This window comes from Dama dama, chromosome X (assembly GCF_033118175.1).
Source record: "Dama dama isolate Ldn47 chromosome X, ASM3311817v1, whole genome shotgun sequence".
In the NCBI taxonomy this organism is placed as follows: domain Eukaryota; kingdom Metazoa; phylum Chordata; class Mammalia; order Artiodactyla; family Cervidae; genus Dama; species Dama dama.
This window is the reverse complement of record NC_083714.1, coordinates 55,645,159-55,664,269: the sequence shown is the minus strand read 5'-3', so window position 1 is coordinate 55,664,269 and position 19,111 is coordinate 55,645,159. Positions and strand designations below refer to the sequence as shown.

Here is a 19,111-nt window from a genome sequence, read left to right as displayed (position 1 = left end):
CACGACTTATAATGGAAATAACTTATAATGGAAAAGAATCTTCATCACTGACTCTGAATCACTTTGTTGTACACCTGAAACTAACACAATATCATAAATCAACTATAGTTCTATTTAAAAAAAGCAAGTTAATTTTTTCACAGTTTGAGAGGCCAGAAGTCTGAGATGAAGGTGTTTGTTGGTGGGGTTCATTCATCTAAGGCCTCTCTCCTTGACTTGGAGATGCCATCTTCTCAGTTCTCACATGGGCTTCCTTCTGTACCTATCTGAGTATCTTCTTCATAGGGATACAGGTCACATTAGATTAGGGCCCTTCCATATGGCTTCATTTCATCTTAGTGATCTCTATAAAGGCTCTATCTCCAAATCCAGCCACATTCTAAGGTACTGATGGGTTAGAGCTTCAACATATGAATGGGGGGGGGGGCGGGTTGCTCAACTCAGCCCATAACACCATCTATAGAACTCCTCTTACTTGTATGAACAAAGTACACTGTCCCTCCTGCTCTAGCTCTGAGCCTCAGAGGAAAACATTGATGAGACCAGGGAAACATTTGTCTCCCCTTTCAGGCTGTTTACTCCTTCTCAAAATGAAGATTTGCACCATTCCAGCCTATCACATATCTATTTGCCACAGAGCATTTAATAATAATCCAGCACAATGTTTGTGGGGAACACAAAGAGGAAGATGGCACTACAGTGGCCCTCAAGGTATTCACTGTCTTGTAGGTTGCTAAGAGACAGATGAATCCCCAAAGAAGGAAATGTATAGAAAAAGTGCTGGGGTCACTCAAAACAGGGAGAATGCAATGACTTCCAAGACCGATCCTGCTCCTGAGGACCCCAGACCCCTAGAATAACATAATTGAAGAATGAGACAACTTGAGTGACAGAAATATAGGTGATTTTATTGGCAAAACATTTATCATTACAATTGGTTTCCAGCAAAAACACCTTTCCTAAGCTGACTCTCAGAGAAAGAGGCTTCCACAAAGATTTTAAAAGCTTTGAAATGAAAACAATTTTCCATGGTCTCTTCAATAGTTCTGTGTCCCTCTCACTGTAATAGTCAGACACAACCAAATGCCATGGGAAGAGGGTGGCTGGCCACTGAGGTGAATTGACATGAAGAGAAACTTGTAAGACCTACTGCTACAAGTTTTATCTTCTTCTGAGCTTGTGAATATTCTGACATTCTGTTCATATAAAATAGAATATACATTATGATTCTTTCCCATATGCAGCCTTTTTAACATTGAATAGAAGAGGTAACTATACCCAAGACCTGGAGACAAGTGGAATGACCAGAAACATGACTCAGCTAGTTGAGAACAACAGCTAAGGAAAACCAGAATGAAAATGTCTAGCTATCTCTGGCTACACTAACTTGAACAGTTTGGATGTAGGATCACATATTTGGAGTTTCAAGAATGACTAAGTGGCCAGTTTCACTTAAATATTGGATCTCCGTATGATTTATAATATTACATCTCTAACAGAGATACACCACTTACTCTGGTTATACATACTCAGAACAGGCTTCCCTTGGCTTTGGCTGGAGAGCAGGAGTGGTGCCAAAGCAAGTTCAGTGGTCCCCCTGCTTTGAACGATATGAAATTCAAAGACTACCTTAGCATCTCAACATCATCATGCACAGATTTTCACTGTTTCTCTGATATGGGTTTGTTTTTCTAACAAGATCATTAATGTTGACATTCAAGAGATACGAAGTGAGATTTCCTGTGTGCCAGAACCTATGCTAGATGCTACTGAGAAAAAGAAAGCAAAATGAAGTTAAGGAGTATCTGGGAACTGGAAGAGGACCTTTTCAAATTGAGAGCTCAGTGACGAACTCACTGATGAGAAACCTGAAGGAGGTGAGGAAGTGAGCTATCTGACTCTTCAGGGAAATTCTGCTCCAGGCACAGGGAACAGGAGGTGCAAAGCCCGTGAGGCAGAAGCATGCCTGATGTTGATGAAGTGTGGAATGGAGATCAGAGTGGCTGAACTTGATTGAACTCTAGGATGAATAATTAGAGAGGTAAGAGAGGCAGAAGGCAGCCAGATCATGTAGGTTCACTCAGTCATTCGTAAGGTCTTTGTCTATACCTCTGGGTCTGAGGGCTCTTGAACAGGGAAATGAGCTGACCTGATCTGACTTAATTTTTTAAAGAATCACCGAAGCTACAGTGTTAAAATTAGTCTGGAATCAAGAAAGGGCAGAGACAGTGATGCCGTAGGAGACTATTACAATAGTCCAGGTGAGAATTCATGGTGCATGGAACTAGGATGAAGAGAATAGTAATGGGAAAATTGTTAAGGTTGAGCCATTAACATTTGTTGATGGGACTAGGATGAAGAGAATAGTAATGGGAAAATTATTAAGGTTGAGCCAATAACATTTGTTGATGGATAAGACTCTGCAAGTAAGGTATTTCTCTCCATTCACTGCATCATTTAAATTCTTGGTCTTTGCACAAGGAGCATACCTGGAGTTCCAGGTCACAAAGGGAATCCACAGGGTCCTGTACTTCTTAATTAATGCTCTTGAAAACCCAAGATCTGAGAATGGATACTTAAACCATGATGCTTGCCTTACCCTGCAGGGCACATTCAATCTAACTAGAGTTGCACACTCTTAGTTTGGGTTTAATAACCATGTGGCATGCTTAATTCTTTGATAAATTTAGTTTTTCCCAGAGTCCAGTGAAGCTGATAGGGAACTGAATTAAAAGTAGATAAGTAAAACCCTCAAACGATAATTCCCACTACAGTAAGTATAAACTCAAGGAGGAAACACAACGTTATGACTTCTTCAAGGTCAAATATGCACATTTCAATGGAAAGACTTGGAGGATATCTCATAAAATGGACTGGAAGGATAATCCAAAGCACATGATAGCCTCATAAGCACTTCCCAAATCACAGGATCTGTCCTGCAAGGACTTGGGCATGGCAGGGAGTAACATATTAACAGTAAATGGTTTCTTTACCAGAAAAATGAGCTTTTAAAAGTTTCAGGGACTCCTTTAAAAAAATTGTCAATGTATGGCAAAACCACTACAATATTGTAAAGTAATTAGCCTCCAATTAATAAAAATAAATGGAAAAAAATTGCCTCACAATAGAGGCCTACAGTTGCTATGGATTTCAAACCTGTTTCATATTTTAATAACTGAATAACAGCAGCCTACAATGAGATCAGTTAAATGTTCCCCATTTTCATCCCCAAGTTTGACTGACAGTAAAGGATTTCCCAGGTAGAGCTAGTGGTTAAAGAATTCACCTGCTAATGCAGGAGACGGAAGAGAGGCAGCTTCAATCCCTGGGTTGAAAAGTTCCCCTGGAAAAGGAAATGGCAACTCACTCCAGTATTCTTGCCTGGGAAATCCCACGGACAGAGAAGCCTTGTGGGCTACAGCCCATAGGGTCACAAAAAGCCGGACACGACTGAAGTGACTTGGCAAGCATGCAAAGGAACTACTAATACCCAACCACATGGTAGTCAAAGTTCAACTCCAACCTATCATGGGCGATGTGATATTAACTCCACGCCAGGGAATATTGGATCTTCATGAGGAACATGATTACGTTCTATTTCTTAGATCTTGACTAGATCTCAATCCAAGAGACAGCAAGAGAAGAGGCAAACACTTTAGGTGGAAGCTGAATTAAGAGCAAACTTTTGGTCAAAATTCCGAAGAAGGAAGAACATTCATGTACATGGCCTAAGAGAGGACTGGGCAAAGAGTTAAGACTTGAGGACCCTTCAGAGTTTTGGTAAATTAAAAAGTAAAGGAGAAAGATCACCTTCCTGCATGATGGGACAGAGTTTTGCTAACAAAGGGGTAAAAGCTATACAATCAACAACAGTAGTAATCATTTAAAGACTCTGCAAATGGTCTTAAGGGTGAACAACAAATCAAGAAACACCTATTTGATAATATGTACAAAGATTTCATGGGCTTCCCTGATAGCTCAGTTGGTAAAGAATCTGCCTGCAATGCAGGAGACCCTGGTTCTATTCCTCGGTTGGGAAGATCCTCTGGAGAAGGGAAAGGCTACCCACTCCAGTATTCTTGGGCTTCCCTGGTGGTTCAGCTGATAAAGAATCCACCTGCAATGTAGGAGACCTGGGTTAGATCCCCGGGTTGGGAAGATCCCCTGGAGAAGGGAAAGGCTACCCACTCCAGTATTCTGGCCTGTATAGTCCATGGGGTTGCAGAGTCGGACATGACTGAGTGCCTTTCACTTTCACTTTCAAAGATTTCATGAGATTGGAATCTGTGGTATTTAAATGAAGACTGCTTCCTTTCTCCCACCTCTCAGTTCAGTGTGGCAGAGATGCCTGACACAGACGATAACAACAATAACAATGACACCATCAACAAGAACTGGGAAGGACAACTAAAACAGACTCAGAGGACTCCAGGTTTAGGAGTCATTAGTCACAAAATTTAAATAACAATGTGCAATATGTTCAAGGAAATGAAACAACAGATTGAGAATTTTCTTTTTAGGAAACTACTAATAATGAAAATTCTAAAGCTGAAAATGCAGTTACTGATAATGAAAATAAATGAATAGGTATAACAACAGATTTGTCACCGTAGGAAAGAAAATAAAGTAGGAGATAGATCGGGAGAAAATATCTAGAATGAAGTAAAGACAGAAAGCTGAAAAATACATAAGATAGGGTAAGAGACATAGAGGATACAGGGGCAAGGTATAATGTAGTGTAAAAGGAATCCAGGAGGAGATGCAGAGAAAGGAGCAAACAGAGTATCTAGAGATCAAGGTAATAACTTTCCTACAATGACCAAGGATATTAATCCATGGATTAAAGAATGCCTATGAACACAAGCAAGATAAAAATATATTCTATGCATATTATTTTAAAACTATTGCAGACCAAAGCAAAAATTTGAAAAAAAAAATCAAGTATTAATTTCCAATGGCCACTGTGACAAGTTACCATGAACTTGGTGGCTCAGAACAATAGAAATTTATTCTCTCACACTTCTGGAAATCAGAAGCCTGAAATCAATATCACTAAGCCAAAATCTAGATGTCAACAAGACTATACTCCCTCCAGATACTCTAGGGGAGAATGTGTTCCTTGCCTCTTCCAGCTTCTGGTGTCAGGTAGCATTCCTTGTTTGTAGCCGCATCATTCTAGTCTCTGCCTCTGTGATCACACCAGCTTCTTCCTTTCTGTCTGTGTCAAGTCTCTCTCTGCTTCTGTCTTATACAGACATTTGTGATCACAGTAAGGCCCATCTGGATAATCCAGGATAATCTCCCCATCTCAGGATCCTTAAGTTGCCATATAAAGAAGTATACACTGGTTACAGGGGTTGAATGTGGATGTCTTTGCAGGGAATGGGCACATTATTCAGCCTGAAAAGTGAAAGTGAAAGTCACTCAGTCACATCAAACTCTTTGCAACCCCATGGACTATACAGTCCATGGAATTCTCCAGGCCAGAATACTGGAGTGGGTGGCCATTTCCTTCTCCAGGGAATCTTCCCAACCTAGGGAACGAACCCAGGTCTCCCACATTGCAGGCAGATTCTTTATCAGCTGAGCCACAAGGGAAGCCCTTATTCAGCCTACCATACTTCAAAAGAGCAAGAATTAGACTGACAGACGGATTCGCAACAAAAATTATGAAAGTCACAATATAATGATATGATGTTTGCAAAGCACAAAAGAAGCATAACTTCCAATTTAGAATCCAATATCCAGAGAAAATATACTTCAAGAATGAGGGAGAAAGAAGGCCATTATCAGACAAACAGTAACTGAGCAAATTCATCACCATTAGAACTCTCTGAAAAGCAATACTAAAATAGAGTTTCCTGGCAAAATGAAAGTGATCCCAGTTAGAAGCTCAAAGACACAAAGCATAACAATGAGCAAAAGAAATGGTAAATATGTGTTAAGTTTAAATGAATACTGACTGTGTGTGTGTACGTGCTAAGTCGCTTCAGTCGTGTCTGACTCTGTGACCTCGTGGACTATAGCCTGCCAGACTCTTCTGTCCATGGGATTCTCCAGGCAAGAATACTGGAGTGGGTTGCCATTTCCTCCTCCAGGGGATCTCTGCTCTTCAGCAAAAATAACAGGAAAATACCCATCTGGAAATTAAGAAGCACACTTCTAAATAACTCAAAGATCAAAAATCATAACAGAAAGTAGATAATATTTCAAATGAAATAAAAATGAAAGTGCTACATATGCAAACTTGTGAGATGCAGCAAAAATAGTCATTTGTAAAGAAAAAATTCGAAGGTTAAATGTATGTACTAGAAAAGAAGGAAGACTGAGATCAATTAGCTGAGCATTTATCTAAAAAGACTAAAGAAAAGAGAAAATTAAACCCACTGAAAATAAGAAAGATGGAAAAATAATAATAAAAGTATAAATTAACTAAACAGTAAATAAGCATGCAATAAAAGGGAGACAAAAGCCAGGTTGGTTCTTGAAAAAAAAATACTAAAATTGATAAAATTCCTGGTAAGACATACTGAGAAAAAGTCAGAAAAGTTACAAACAACTGATACCAAGAATGAAAAAAGGAGAAAATTAAAAGACCATGAAATAATAGAAAAGACTACAAAAAAGAATGTATATGTTTGTATAACTGAGTCACTTTGCTAACAGCAGAGATTGGCACAGCATTTTAAATCAACTATACTTCAATAGCTTCCCTGGTGGCTAAGATGGTAAAGCATCTGTCTGCAATGCAGGAGACCTGGGTTTGATCCCTGGGTTGGGAAGATCCCCTGGAGAAGGAAATGGCAACCCACTCCAGTACTCTTGCCTGGAAAATCCCATGGATGTAGGAGCCTGGTAGGCTGCAGTCCATGGGGTCACAAAGAGTCGGACACAGCTAAACGACTTCTCTTTCATCTTTCTGGAGATACTTCAATAAAAATGCTTCTATATAAAAAAATTTAAAAGCTCATGAAAAATATTAAAGCCAACTTTTGTTAATACATATTAAAATTTACATAAAATTCTCAAATTCCTGATGAATGCAATTTATCAAAATGTATGTTAAAAAGAATTGTTAAGTCTCAATAATTATATAACTATTAAAGAAATTAAATCAGTAATTAAAAATTTTCCCAGAAAGAAGCCCAGACTCAGGTATTGTCAGTAAATTTTACCAAATATTTAAGGAAGAAATAATATTAACCTAGCACAAAATCTTCCAGAACAACAACAACAACAACAACAAAAAAGAACTCTGCCTATGCCTTCCCTTGTGGCTCAGCTGGTAAAGAATCCACCTGCAATGCAGGAGACCTGGGTTCAATCCCTGGGTTGAGAAGATCCCCTGGAGAAGGGAAAGGCTACCCACTCCAGTATTCTGGCCTAGAGAATTCCATGGACTGTATAGTCCGTGGGGTTGCATAGAGTCAGACACGACTGAGCGACTTTCACTTTCACTTCTCCCCATGCCAGTTATTACCTGTTCGCTTTCACATGCTTTCTGTGGCCTGAGCGTGTACTGCTCTGCATTGCAATGCACTAGATTTCTCAGGTTACCCTGCTAACTGGTTTTCAAATAGGTTTGGTCAATAAGAGGCACTGATGATGATGCCAGCCTCTGAGCTCAGGTTTCACCACTTTCTCCATGGTACCCCCAAACCTGGAGACGGTAGAGATTTCTTCCTTTTCTCATGGAGTTGTCTCCCTTGGTTCGTTCATCAGCCGTGTAACAATTTTCTGTGCTTAGTCTGCTTTTGTCTTTTCCAGGCTGGCACTGCCTGATACAATTCTTGGTATCACCCCAGGGGATATGCCCTCACAATGAGTTTCTGGAAATAACTTTTGAGCTTAAAATTCAATGAGGACTTCCTTGCAGGTGGAAAAAATGGCATAGTATCAATAGTAATCTATACTAAAATTATCTTTGATATAGCTTGAATGAAATGCCTATCTCAAAGTTTTGGGAAATCACATATCTTAACTATATGACCAGTGTAGGAGTAGTAATGACTATGTCTGTGAAGTAGGATGGTTAATTTTATTTTACCTCTGAAGGAAGAAATTTATTCTTGCCTCTGACTTCTTTCTTTATACTATTATGTACCCAATATAGAATAGTGAGTGACAATGAAGCTTGCTTTCAATGTTTCATTATAATAAAAATTTTCAAATGCACAAAAAAGTTTTAAAAATTTTGTTATGAATGTATGTATACCTACCACGTAGATTCTACAAAATTTATGAAATTCTACAACTTCATCCACTAACAAGACATCATAATATTAAAATGTGCAAGAGACCCAAACAGACTCTTCATAAGAAAAGATAGATGATAGGCATATAAAATAGTGGTTAATCTATTTAGTAAACACAGGAATACAAATTTAAACCACCATTAAGCTGCTACAACATGGAGGGAAGGCTTTATGAACAAGTAGATTCTTATTTACATGGCATTGTATTTGCAAGTCTGAAATAAGTTGAGTGACTCCCTGTCCAAGTTTTTTGTTTCTTTCTAGTTCACAAACAGTAAGCATATGGAAAGCTGAATCCAGCAAGAAGCTGATCACTATTGGAAACAAATTATCTAGAGAATGCATACTTATTTTTGATAGTCTAAATCACATTTAACATATTTATAATATTTTTAAACTATGAAGGGCATTCATATGTGTTTCAGAGGGTTAGAAAATATTGAAAGCATAAATAAGTAAATAAATTATATTTCTGTTAGCAAGAGTATTATTGCTATTTTTATATATACTCTCAGTTTTGTGTATGTCTACATGAACATATAGACATGTGTGTATGCCTGCATGTATGTGTGTCCAACAGTCTTACAACTCTGGCTTTATTCTGAATTAGTTTGATATATTGGGACATTTGTTATGCATAGATAACTTGAGTTTTAAAATCAGCATATAGAACTTCTGCTTCTGGCCAAGATGAAGTAGGAACCAGATTCATACACCTACCTGAAACAACTAAAAAATATCTGCATGAAATAGATGAGACAAAACTTGACAAATGATTGGAATTAGGCAACAAAGGATGGTGATTTCTGATAAAAAAACAAATGAGGCGTGTCCTACAACTTACGTCCTGGAGAGAGACTGAGTACCACAGTGCACAGTGGGGAGCCTGATTGTCTTCTTGTGTTGAGAAGATGGAGCTGGGAGATCAGGGGGGCCATGGTGGCTAGATAGCTCTCATAGGGTTGGGGACCGTTCTTGTTTCCAATGGTCAGAACAGAAAAGCTCCTAATTCATTGTGCATTGCTAAGAGTACTTAGAAGGATTTTGTCTTAGAAGTGAAGAAATACTGACCATAGGTTATAAACACTGCTCTCATCTCACCTAACAAAGCTTAAATCAATACCCCAAAGGATCTTTGTTGCTATTGTTGTTCAGTTGCTAAGTCATGTCCAACTGTTTGCTGTTTACAAATAACTTAACTATGTCCCAGTTAGCTCTTACAGGAACCACTTCAACTGTGTTCTTAAAGAGGATTAAGCTATACAGTTTTAATAGATGGTATTTGGTTCCTCTTACCACTGAAATAAATTATCCACATTATCATGACTTAGCACAAATTTATTTTCTGACAGTTCTAGAGGTATAGCAGTTTTGAGAAAAAAATTCAGAAATATTTATAAAATGTTAAATTATCCTGTTTCCACATTAACCCAACTTCTATATTAGTATGCATGAAAATGAAAGTCGCTCCGTTGTGTCCAACTCTTTGTGACCCCATGGCCTATACAGTCCATGGGATTCTCCAGGCCAGAATACTGGAGTGGGTAGCCTTTCCCTTCTCCATGGGATCGAACCCAGGGCTCCTGCACTGCAGGTGGATTCTTTACCAGCTGAGCCACCAGGGAAGCCCAAGAATATTGGAGTGGGTAGCCTATCCCTTCTCTAGGGGATCGTCCCAACCCAGGAATCAAACCAAGGTCTCCAGCATTGCAGGTGGATTCTTTACCAACTGTGCTATGAAGGAAACTCATTAGTATGTATATCTTAAAAGAAAACGTCCACATTTACTCAAAAATTCTAAGGTGTTAATTTCATTTTATTTATCATACAACAAAAGAAAAGCAACTTATGAATGTTTAATTATGATGCATACATACCTCAGCATTCCAAGAGGTAGTTTCAAAAGTGAGGTGGAGCTGTATGTGCTGTCATGGGAAGATCCTGCATCTTTTTAATTCAGGGACAAAGGCTAGTGGCACATCAATATGTGCATCATAATCTATGTATGTCAAATCAAATCAATATATTTTATAGGATAGAAAATGCATATCTATGAAAAAGCCCATAGTCCGCTTTAAAGCAACTCACACTACATTGTTAATTGTGGTGACCTCTGAGTAGAAGGCTGAATCATGGAAAAAATTTTGTAAAGGGGATTCTGTGATTTTTCTGTAGCTTTAGAAATTTTTGCAATAGGAACATATACACTACTACCATTGCAATTAAAATATTTATATAAACCTAACAACAGAAATAGTAGCTGTTAAAGTTATTGCAACCTGATGAAACAAGCAAACCTTGCCGTTTGAAAGACTAACAAAACAGTGTGTTTTTGTGCAGGTAAATTCTCATGTGGTTTAGCAGGGGCCCTCAGCTCTAGGGGGCCCAGGGATCCAGGCTGCTTCTGTCTTGTGGTTTCAGTACCTCAACACTGGATCACCATGTTTGCTGGTGAATCGAGGGAGAGAGTGTGGAACCAGCCTCCTGCTTCTCAAGTGCTTCCAGGTGACAGTAAACACCTGCTTGTGTCTCAGTGGCCAAGGGTTGCCACGACCCCTCTTAACTACAAGCAGATTGTCAGCATAGTGTCCCTCGTGTCCAGAAAGGTGAGCAAGACAAGATGTGGACGGGCACTGGAGCCTCTCCCATGTACCGTTATAAAGTAGATGCTCAAGAAAAAACAACTATTATGATTTGCTGAGACGAAAACCATCTTCAATGCTTGGAGGAGTTTCTGAGGTCAGATCTGCCTTGAAATGCTCTGAAATTTTCAAGCATCTACTATGTGACAGATGCTTTCAAATACAGGATCACATCTAATTGTCAAATGGTTCTGTAAATCTCAACAGGGAGACTTCACTTTCTTCATTCAGTGGCCCCTTTCTGCACTTTTCTTTGCAACAACCTCTATAATCTCATAAAACTGAAAATGCACTTCTTCCTCTTAATGCAAGCTCATACTTCTAACCCTTTGAGTCTCTGCTCACCCTCCATGTGACTGAACTTGCCTGAGTACCTGGGTAGGTGCCATGAGGCACATTGAATGCTGGGACTTTCCTGAGGGCATGTATTGCAAGAGACAGTGGGAGGATGGGTAATTATTCTATTTTTCATCAGAGCTGACATGTCTTCCAAGGAACCATTTTTAACTCCTAGGAAACTCCAGGGATTTAGGAATTCAGCTTTAGAAGTTTGCTCCACAATGACTTCTGTCATCTTTCCTCATCTACAACTGAGAGAGTCTCTGGTTTTCTAGCACTTACATAAGTTAGGTGTTTGATCAGCAGTGAATTTAAAATAAGACACCTCATGGAAATCCTATTTAAAATATCATGGTGGTTTCAATAACCCTCTATCTTTAGGGTTATATTCCAGGAACCAATAGATGATGTGCCAAATTATACTGCTCTTACCACCCCATTTAGAAAACACTTGGAGACTGTGTTAGAGATACCAGGGCTGGTGACCAGGTGTCTTAAAGCAGCTGTCCCCAGGTGAATTTTTACATCAATCGGGCTGTTGATATCATAGGCCTTCTAGGATGAGTCATGAGACAGCCAGAGGACTAATGCCCTATGTTAGGGGAAGGTAGGTGATTCTGGGCTTCCAGTGGAGACCAATGACAAGCTGGTTAGCAGGCTAGGTTTGAGAGTTAGACAGGAGAGCATACAGAGGAAGACCAGGGAAAGGGTGCTATAATTTGGGAAAGTTCTGGGTCTGAAAAAAAATGCTAGGACCCAGGCAGAGTCAGTTCTCAAGGAACTCTGGGACTCAAGTGGGTGGACCCCAGGTTAATAAAGCCCACAGACAGTACTCAAATTTCATTTAAATCTCATTTTCATCTTTCTTCTTTAGGCCTGCTTTTAGTACCTTAGACACAACATCCTCCTTGTCACCTCAGAGACACCGTGTAGTAGAGAGAACAGAATCGAATTACAAGTCAGAAGGTCAGCCACAGGCTGGGGTAGGTGGGAACAGCATGGGCTCAAGAGGAATTCAGGCCAGGGTCTAGTCCCTATCCTGTCTCCTAGTAACACGTGATGCTGGGAAGATGCCCAAGTCCCATGGTGTTGGCTTCTTCACCTGTGAAGCAAGTGGGCTCAATGAGCTCTGTTTTGTAGGGCTTCAGGGATGTGGGCAGTGTATGTAAAGAATCTCACACAGTGCCTATCATATATTGGAACTTTGATGACTGGCAGTCACTTCTAGTATTATTTTACCCACAAACCACACTACCCCCTCTTCTGAGAACCTTGTTTGCTTTTTATTTTTCAGATCTCAGAGAATATGCAAAGCAATAGGATGAAGAATAACAAATCAGTCAATAATATTGTTTTGTAAACAAAACTCAGTACAGTTGCCCTCCTAGAAGATGTTATTTAATTTGGGGTGGGGGAGTCTCCCTCAGCAGGATCCAACTCAGAGGTCCTAGAATTTCAGTTAAAGACCAACTCCATTCCTCCCCCCCCCGCCCCAGCTGCTTTTCCATCCAAACGATGTCTTTCATTCACTCTACCCCACCAACTTCTAGCTCTTGCTTAGAGCTGTCCAAATGACACTCAAGATCATCTAATTAAAATGTTTTTTAAATACAGTGTGTTCTGGCTTTCCATGGCCAGAGAAAAGAGTGTCCCTTGAGAGGCTTCTAGGCACCACTTCAAAGTCATATCACCGTATTTCTCATGAAATTCTTACAGATGATGAGTATAAAGCATCTCCTCTATGTACTGTACTCCACAGTACTGAGACATGAGTGCAGGGCTCCTTCCTTACCCGCTCCAGGAGATTCTTCTCTGGTTTTTCAATGACCCGAAGGTAACTGCTAAGTGCAGTTTTCTATTCCAGGCTTTCCTCTCACCTCGAAGACACACAGTTGAGTCTGGTCATGGCCACCACCCAGCTTCATCACCCCTAGCTCCTCCACAACTGAAGTTTCCCAAAGCTCCAAAGTGCCCTGACTCGGGGCAGTTACACTTACTCAGGGCAGTTACACATCCATAATCCTCACCTGCTCTTCCTTTCTTTTACTGGTTATTCAGTATCGGGTAGGCCAAAAAGGTAGTTCGGGTTTTTCCATGCCGGCTTATGGGAAAATCCATACGACTTTTTGAAAGTGAAAGTCGCTCAGTCATGTCTGACTCTTTGCGACCCCATGGGCTGTACAATATGACCTTTTAGGCTAAGTCAATAATTAGACCTTAACCCTTAGCATTTAGAGAATAGCTCATTATCTTCCTGATGTGACTGTTGCTCTCGGACTCTACAATTTTATAGCTATGGGGTGTATCTCCCTTATCTTGGTGTCCCTCTACTTCTCAGGGCCTTTTAAAGAGTCAGTTTCTAATTAATGATTGGGGAATAACAGAGCCAGTGAACAGGGAATCTTGTTTATTTAGATTTAATACTGCATATATTCTTGAATAAGCAAAGCATATCCAGGTACATATCTTTTAATTTTACAGAAGAACACAAGAAAAGGGATAGCAGAAGACAAAAATTAACTATTTTTCACTTTTCTCTTGTATTTGTTTCCACATTTTCAAGGAAAGTAATTTTCCAATGCTATGTTTTCTTATTCCAGATCACAAAATATAATGAAAGGTTTCCCAGTTTGTTTCACAAAATAGCAAAATGCAGAAAATCTTAAAAGCAGCAAGAGAAAAACAATTTGGTACATTTGAAGGAGACCCCATAAGAGCATCAGCAGACTTTTCAGCCAAAATTTTGCAGCCACGAAGAGAGGGGCACAATATATTCAAAGGGCTAAAAGAAAAAACTTCCAACCAACAATATGCTCGTTACCCTAACAAAGTTATCATTCAGAAAAAGATAGGTAAAAAATGCTCCAAACAAGCAAAACCTAAAGGAGTTCACCATCACTTATACAGGTTTATGACAATAACTGTGGCTACAAAATAGGTAAAATGTTCACTTCTTAAACCAGATAAACAGCAATACATTTCTGACGAATGTCATTTGTAAACTTAGAACTTGAAGTTAATTAAGCCTTTTGTTAATAGGAACAGCATTTGAAAAGTACCAAAAAGAAAAAAAAAATGTCCAAATCACCCGTACACAGCAGGAACACAAAGATATAATATATTCAATACTCCCAAGCCCCATCTTGCCACTCCACTACTTAGGTAAGTGACTGTTCTCGTCAGACAGAATGAAACATTTGCCTCCATTTCAGTTGGGGCAAGAGAAGCTGTTGGATGTGGCCTTGCAATAGGCCCTGGTCCTGGCACAAGTCCCAGCCCTGGCCCTGGCCCTGGCCCTGGCCCTGGTCCTGGCCCTGGCTACAACTCTGGTTTGGGGTCCTGTTTTTTCACTTTGCAAAGCATCTTCATACAAGTCAGGAAAAGCACTGGGGGTGGTACCATGGACTTTGGCCAAAAACTCTAAGACTTTCATCTTAGTGGTCTCCGCATACGTCCGGGGACCCCATAGGAACTCATAGCGGGCAGGATCACTATTGGGCACCTGCCGGTGTTCCAGGTACCCTGCTTGCACCCACACTTGGGTCAGCAGCTCCCTGGGGTCCCCATAGATGAAATGGTTCATACCAGCATACAGCCCCATGATACGCAGCATTTCCCAGACCTTTTCCTCAGGGGCACAGTTGCCACCTACGAAGATTATACTCAAGGTATTTACAAGGAGGCCAGCCATGGGCATGCTCTCCTCATCACCACCCAACAGATCATTGTAGGTGAGACCCAAGGTGTTGACCAAGACATAGGAAAGACCTGTGGAGTCCAACGCCTTCACATCAATACCAAAGACCAGCTCCATGCACTCAGCAGCTTGGCTGAGGATCACAGGGAAAAGGTCTTGGTAATCTCTGAGAACACTAAGCATATCTGCCTTTGTGGCCACCTCCTTTCTGTGATATCTGAGGAGCAGGAATGACACCAGATCCCCCACCTTATCATCTATAGCATCTCTGAGCAAATGCCCACCGTCTGGCAGGGCCCGCGGAGTGCATGGCCTCTTTCTTTTTCCACTGCCAGAGCCCTGATCTGATATGATTGATGGAGTGGTTGCTTGGGCAGTGGGCAAGGTCCAAACTCTCTGAGAACCCTGGAAAGGATTTGGTGTCCCAGCAATACCAGGAACCTCAATTATGGTGCCTGGGGTCAGAAAAGAGAAGGAGGAGGTGGGGTGGGGAGAGGAGGAGGAGGAGGAAGAAGAAGAAGAGGAAGAGGAAGAGGAGGAAGAGGAGGAGGAGGAGGAGGAAGAAGAGGAGGAGGAGGAAGAAGAAGAGGAGGAAGAGGAGGAGGAGGAAGAGGAGGAGGAGGAAGAGGAGGAGGAGGAAGAGGAGAAGGAGGAGGAGGAAGAAGAGGAGGAGGAGGAGGTATGCTCCCTCTCCTCCTCACACTCAGGAACTTGTGCACTCCAAAGTCCCCATTTCTTGCTCTGGGACTGAACGTTTTCCTTAAGTATGCAGCGCCAACACTTCATGTAACACAAACGCTTTGGAGGTGGAGGCATAATGATTCCTGGTAGCAAGAGTACGGATAGACAGTGCAGAACTGGATCCACAGTCCTGGGGGAGAGAGGGGGTGTGAGTGGCCTCGACTGAGAAATCCACCCTGGGCAGTCTGACTCAGGCCACTGACAGGTCTCCTCTCAAGGGGTGCTCTCGGGCCTCATAGAGGAGCTCCTCCTCAGTGGCCTGACCCCTGGCTACCCGAACGAGGATGTGAGGTGGCTCCCCAGGGTGCAGACAGCACAGCCCAAGGTTCCAGGGATGAAGGGGGAAGGGATTTGGGTCTTGTGGGGTCCTGTCTGTTCTGGGGTGGGGAGTCCGTGCGTGGTGCACACTCAGGGCAGGCACCTCACCTCACCTTTACTCCTTGTGCTGCCTGGACCTCCTCTGCTCTGTCACCTGAGCTCTGTGACCTGAGCCTCAGACCTGGGCTTTCACCTCCTGGTTCCTGGAGCCCCTGTGAGAGGAAACAAGGGGGCACCTCGGCTATAAACCCTGGCACGGTGCTGGGCCCCTTGGTGCTGGTAGGAGGGTGGACTCTGTGAGGTTCTCACTCTTCTGGGATGGGTGGTCCCATTTGTGCTCATGCAGGGCTCTCACCTTTGCCCTGGCAGGATGTGGGCTCTCCTCACTGCAGGCCTGAGACAAAACTCTCAAAATAGGATCCCTAGAGTGAACAGAAGGAAGTTATGGGGCTTCACATCTAACTATGCCTGCCCAGGGCCTCCCCAGGGGGAAGAGCAAGGGGTGGCTGAATACTGTGGGGTCCATCTGTCCTGGGAGGGGAGGTCTGCTCAGTCCTCACCTTAATGCCTGGCAGAGCTTCCTTCTTCTTCTTCCTTCCTTCCTTCTTTCTTCCTCCTTCTCAGTCCACCTTTCTTAAGTGAAGTGTCTCACCTTTATGTGAAAACAAAGATAGAAATGAGAGGGCACCACATGCAGTCAAACTGCTTCAGGTCCTCCTGTGGCCAACAGAAAGGGCAGGGGTAGGTGGGGCTTAGTACATTTTCACATGCGTTCAGCCAGTCCTCTCTCAAAGTCCTCACCATTACTCTTGACAAAGCCTGAGCCTCCTAGCTCTGTGCAGTTGAGTACAATGCCATATGCTGATACCTCACCTTAGGTGACCAAGCAGGAAGTCAAGAAACAGCACATTTGTAACCCCTCCCCCATCCCATCTGGGGCCTCTTGGGGTTGACAGTAGGGGCATGTTTTTGTGAGGTTCCCTCTTTTCTGGGGTTCAGGGTTCCCAGTCTCTCTCAAACACCAATTCAGATGTTAAGTACAGGCCTAATGTGCTCATCCAGCCCCTGGGGCTTCCAGGGCTGTCAGCAGGGCTGGAATCTGTGCAGTCCCCATCTGTAGTGGGGTCCAAGTTCCCCTCAGTCTTCCCTCAGGGGTTTGACTCCTTCCCTTGACTCTTGTTAGGACTTAGGATTCTCCCCTCTCCCCACTGAGGCCTCGCCCCTTTCACCAGGTTCCCAGTCTCTCTGACACCCGGATGTCAGGAAATGATGCCTGTTGTCATCTCGCCCCAGGGCTTCCCAGAGCCCAATCTGGTCTGGGGTCCAAGTTCCCCTTAGTCCTCCCTCAGAGTTCCCACCTTGACTCCCCGCAGGACCTCGGATTTTTCTTTCTGCCCACCTAAGGCCCCCGCCCTTTATCTCAGGTCCCCAGTGTTTCTGAGACCTGGATGTCAGAAAATGCTGCCTGTGCACATCCCACGCCAGGGCCTCTCAGAGCCTTCTCCGTTCTCGCAGGGTCCCCTCAGTCCTCCCTCAGGATCTTCACCTTAGTCCACGAAGGATCTAGGATTCTGCCTCTGCCCTCCCGAGGCCACGACCGTTTTCACAGGTCACCCCCGCTCTCCAAGACCCGGATGAGGAAGTCAGCACAGGCTGTCACGTGCTCATCTCGCCCCGCGGCTCACCACAGCTGAGGGCAGGGGTGGGTCTCTCTGAGACCCGGATGAGGAAGTCGGCACAGGCTGCCACGGGCTCATGGCGCCCCGCGCGACTTACCACAGCTACGGGCAGGGGCAGGTTTCTCTGGTAGACTTCACCCTCCATCCGTGTTCTAGGGTCCAAGATCCCCTCAGTCCTCCCTCAGGGGCCTCACCTTGACTCCTGTTAGGATTCTCCCCTCTCTCCAACCGAGGGCCCGCTACTTAAGCTAGATTCCTGGTCCCTCCCGGACCGGATGGCAGGAAATGCTGCCTGTGTACATCCCACACCAGAGCCTCTCAGAGCCTTCTCTGTTCCCACAGGGTCCCCTTAGTCCTCCCTCAGGATCCTCACCTTAGTCCACGAAGGAGCTGGGATTCCGCCTCTGCCCACCAGAAGCCGCGACCGTTAGCACAGGTCACCCCCAGCTCTCTGAGACCCGGATGAGGAAGTCAGCACAGGCTGTCACGTGCTCATCTCGCCCCGCGGCTCACCATAGCTGAGGGCAGGGGCGGGTCTCTCTGAGACCTGGATGAGGAAGTCAGCACAGGCTGCCACAGGCTCATGGTGGCCCGTGTGGCTTACCACAGCTGAGGGCAGGGGCAGGTTTCTCTGGGATACTTCACCCTCCATCCGTGTTCTAGGGTCCAAGATCCCCTCAATCCTCCCTCAGGGGCCTCACCTTGACTCCTGTTAGAATTCTCCACTCTCTGCAACTAAGAACTCGCTACTTAAAGCTAGATTCCTGGTCCCTCCGGGGCCGGATGGCAGGAAATGCTGCCTGTGTACATCCCACGCCAAGGCCTCTCAGAGCCTTCTCTGTTCTCACAGGGTCCCCTCAGTCGTCCCTCAGGATCCTCACCTTAGTCCACGAAGGAGCTAGGATTCTGCCTCTGCCCACCCGAAGCCGCGACCATTAGTACAGGTCACCCCACGCTCTCCAAGACCCGGATGAGGAAGTCAGCACAGGCTGTCACGTGCTCATCTCGCCCCGCGGCTCACCACAGCTGAGGGCAGGGGCGGGTTTCTCTGAGACCCGGATGAGGAAGTCAGCATAGGCTGCCACGGGCTCGTGGTGCCCCACGCGACTTACCACAGCTGAGGGCAGGGACGGGTTTCTCTGGGACACTTCACCCTCCATCCGTGTTCTAGGGTCCAAGATCCCCTCAGTCCTCCCTCAGGAGCCTCACCTTGACTCCTGTTAGGATTCTCCCCTCTCTCCAACCGAGGACCCGCTACTTAAGTTAGATTCCCAGTCCCTCTGGGACCATATGTCAGGAAATGCTGCCTGTGCACATCCCACACCAGGGCCTCTCAGAGCCTTCTCTGTTCTCGCAGGGTCCCCTGAGTTCGTCCTCAGAGTTGTCACCTTGATTTCAGGCGGGACCTGGGATTCTCCCCTCTGCGGACCTTAGGCCCCG

General features: G+C 43.7%; 1 protein-coding gene across 1 annotated transcript; it reads right to left on the bottom strand.

The window, feature by feature from the left end:
- Positions 1–14,444: 14,444 nt before the first annotated feature.
- Positions 14,445–17,816, bottom strand: LOC133052660 (melanoma-associated antigen 10-like). The gene is made up of 2 exons (XM_061137567.1): positions 17,678–17,816; positions 14,445–15,388 (listed from the first exon to the last, which is right to left on the bottom strand). Exons 1-2 carry the CDS (start codon positions 17,814–17,816, stop codon positions 14,445–14,447), a joined length of 1,083 nt encoding a protein of 360 aa, XP_060993550.1.
- Between the last annotated feature and the right edge of the window lie 1,295 nt (positions 17,817–19,111).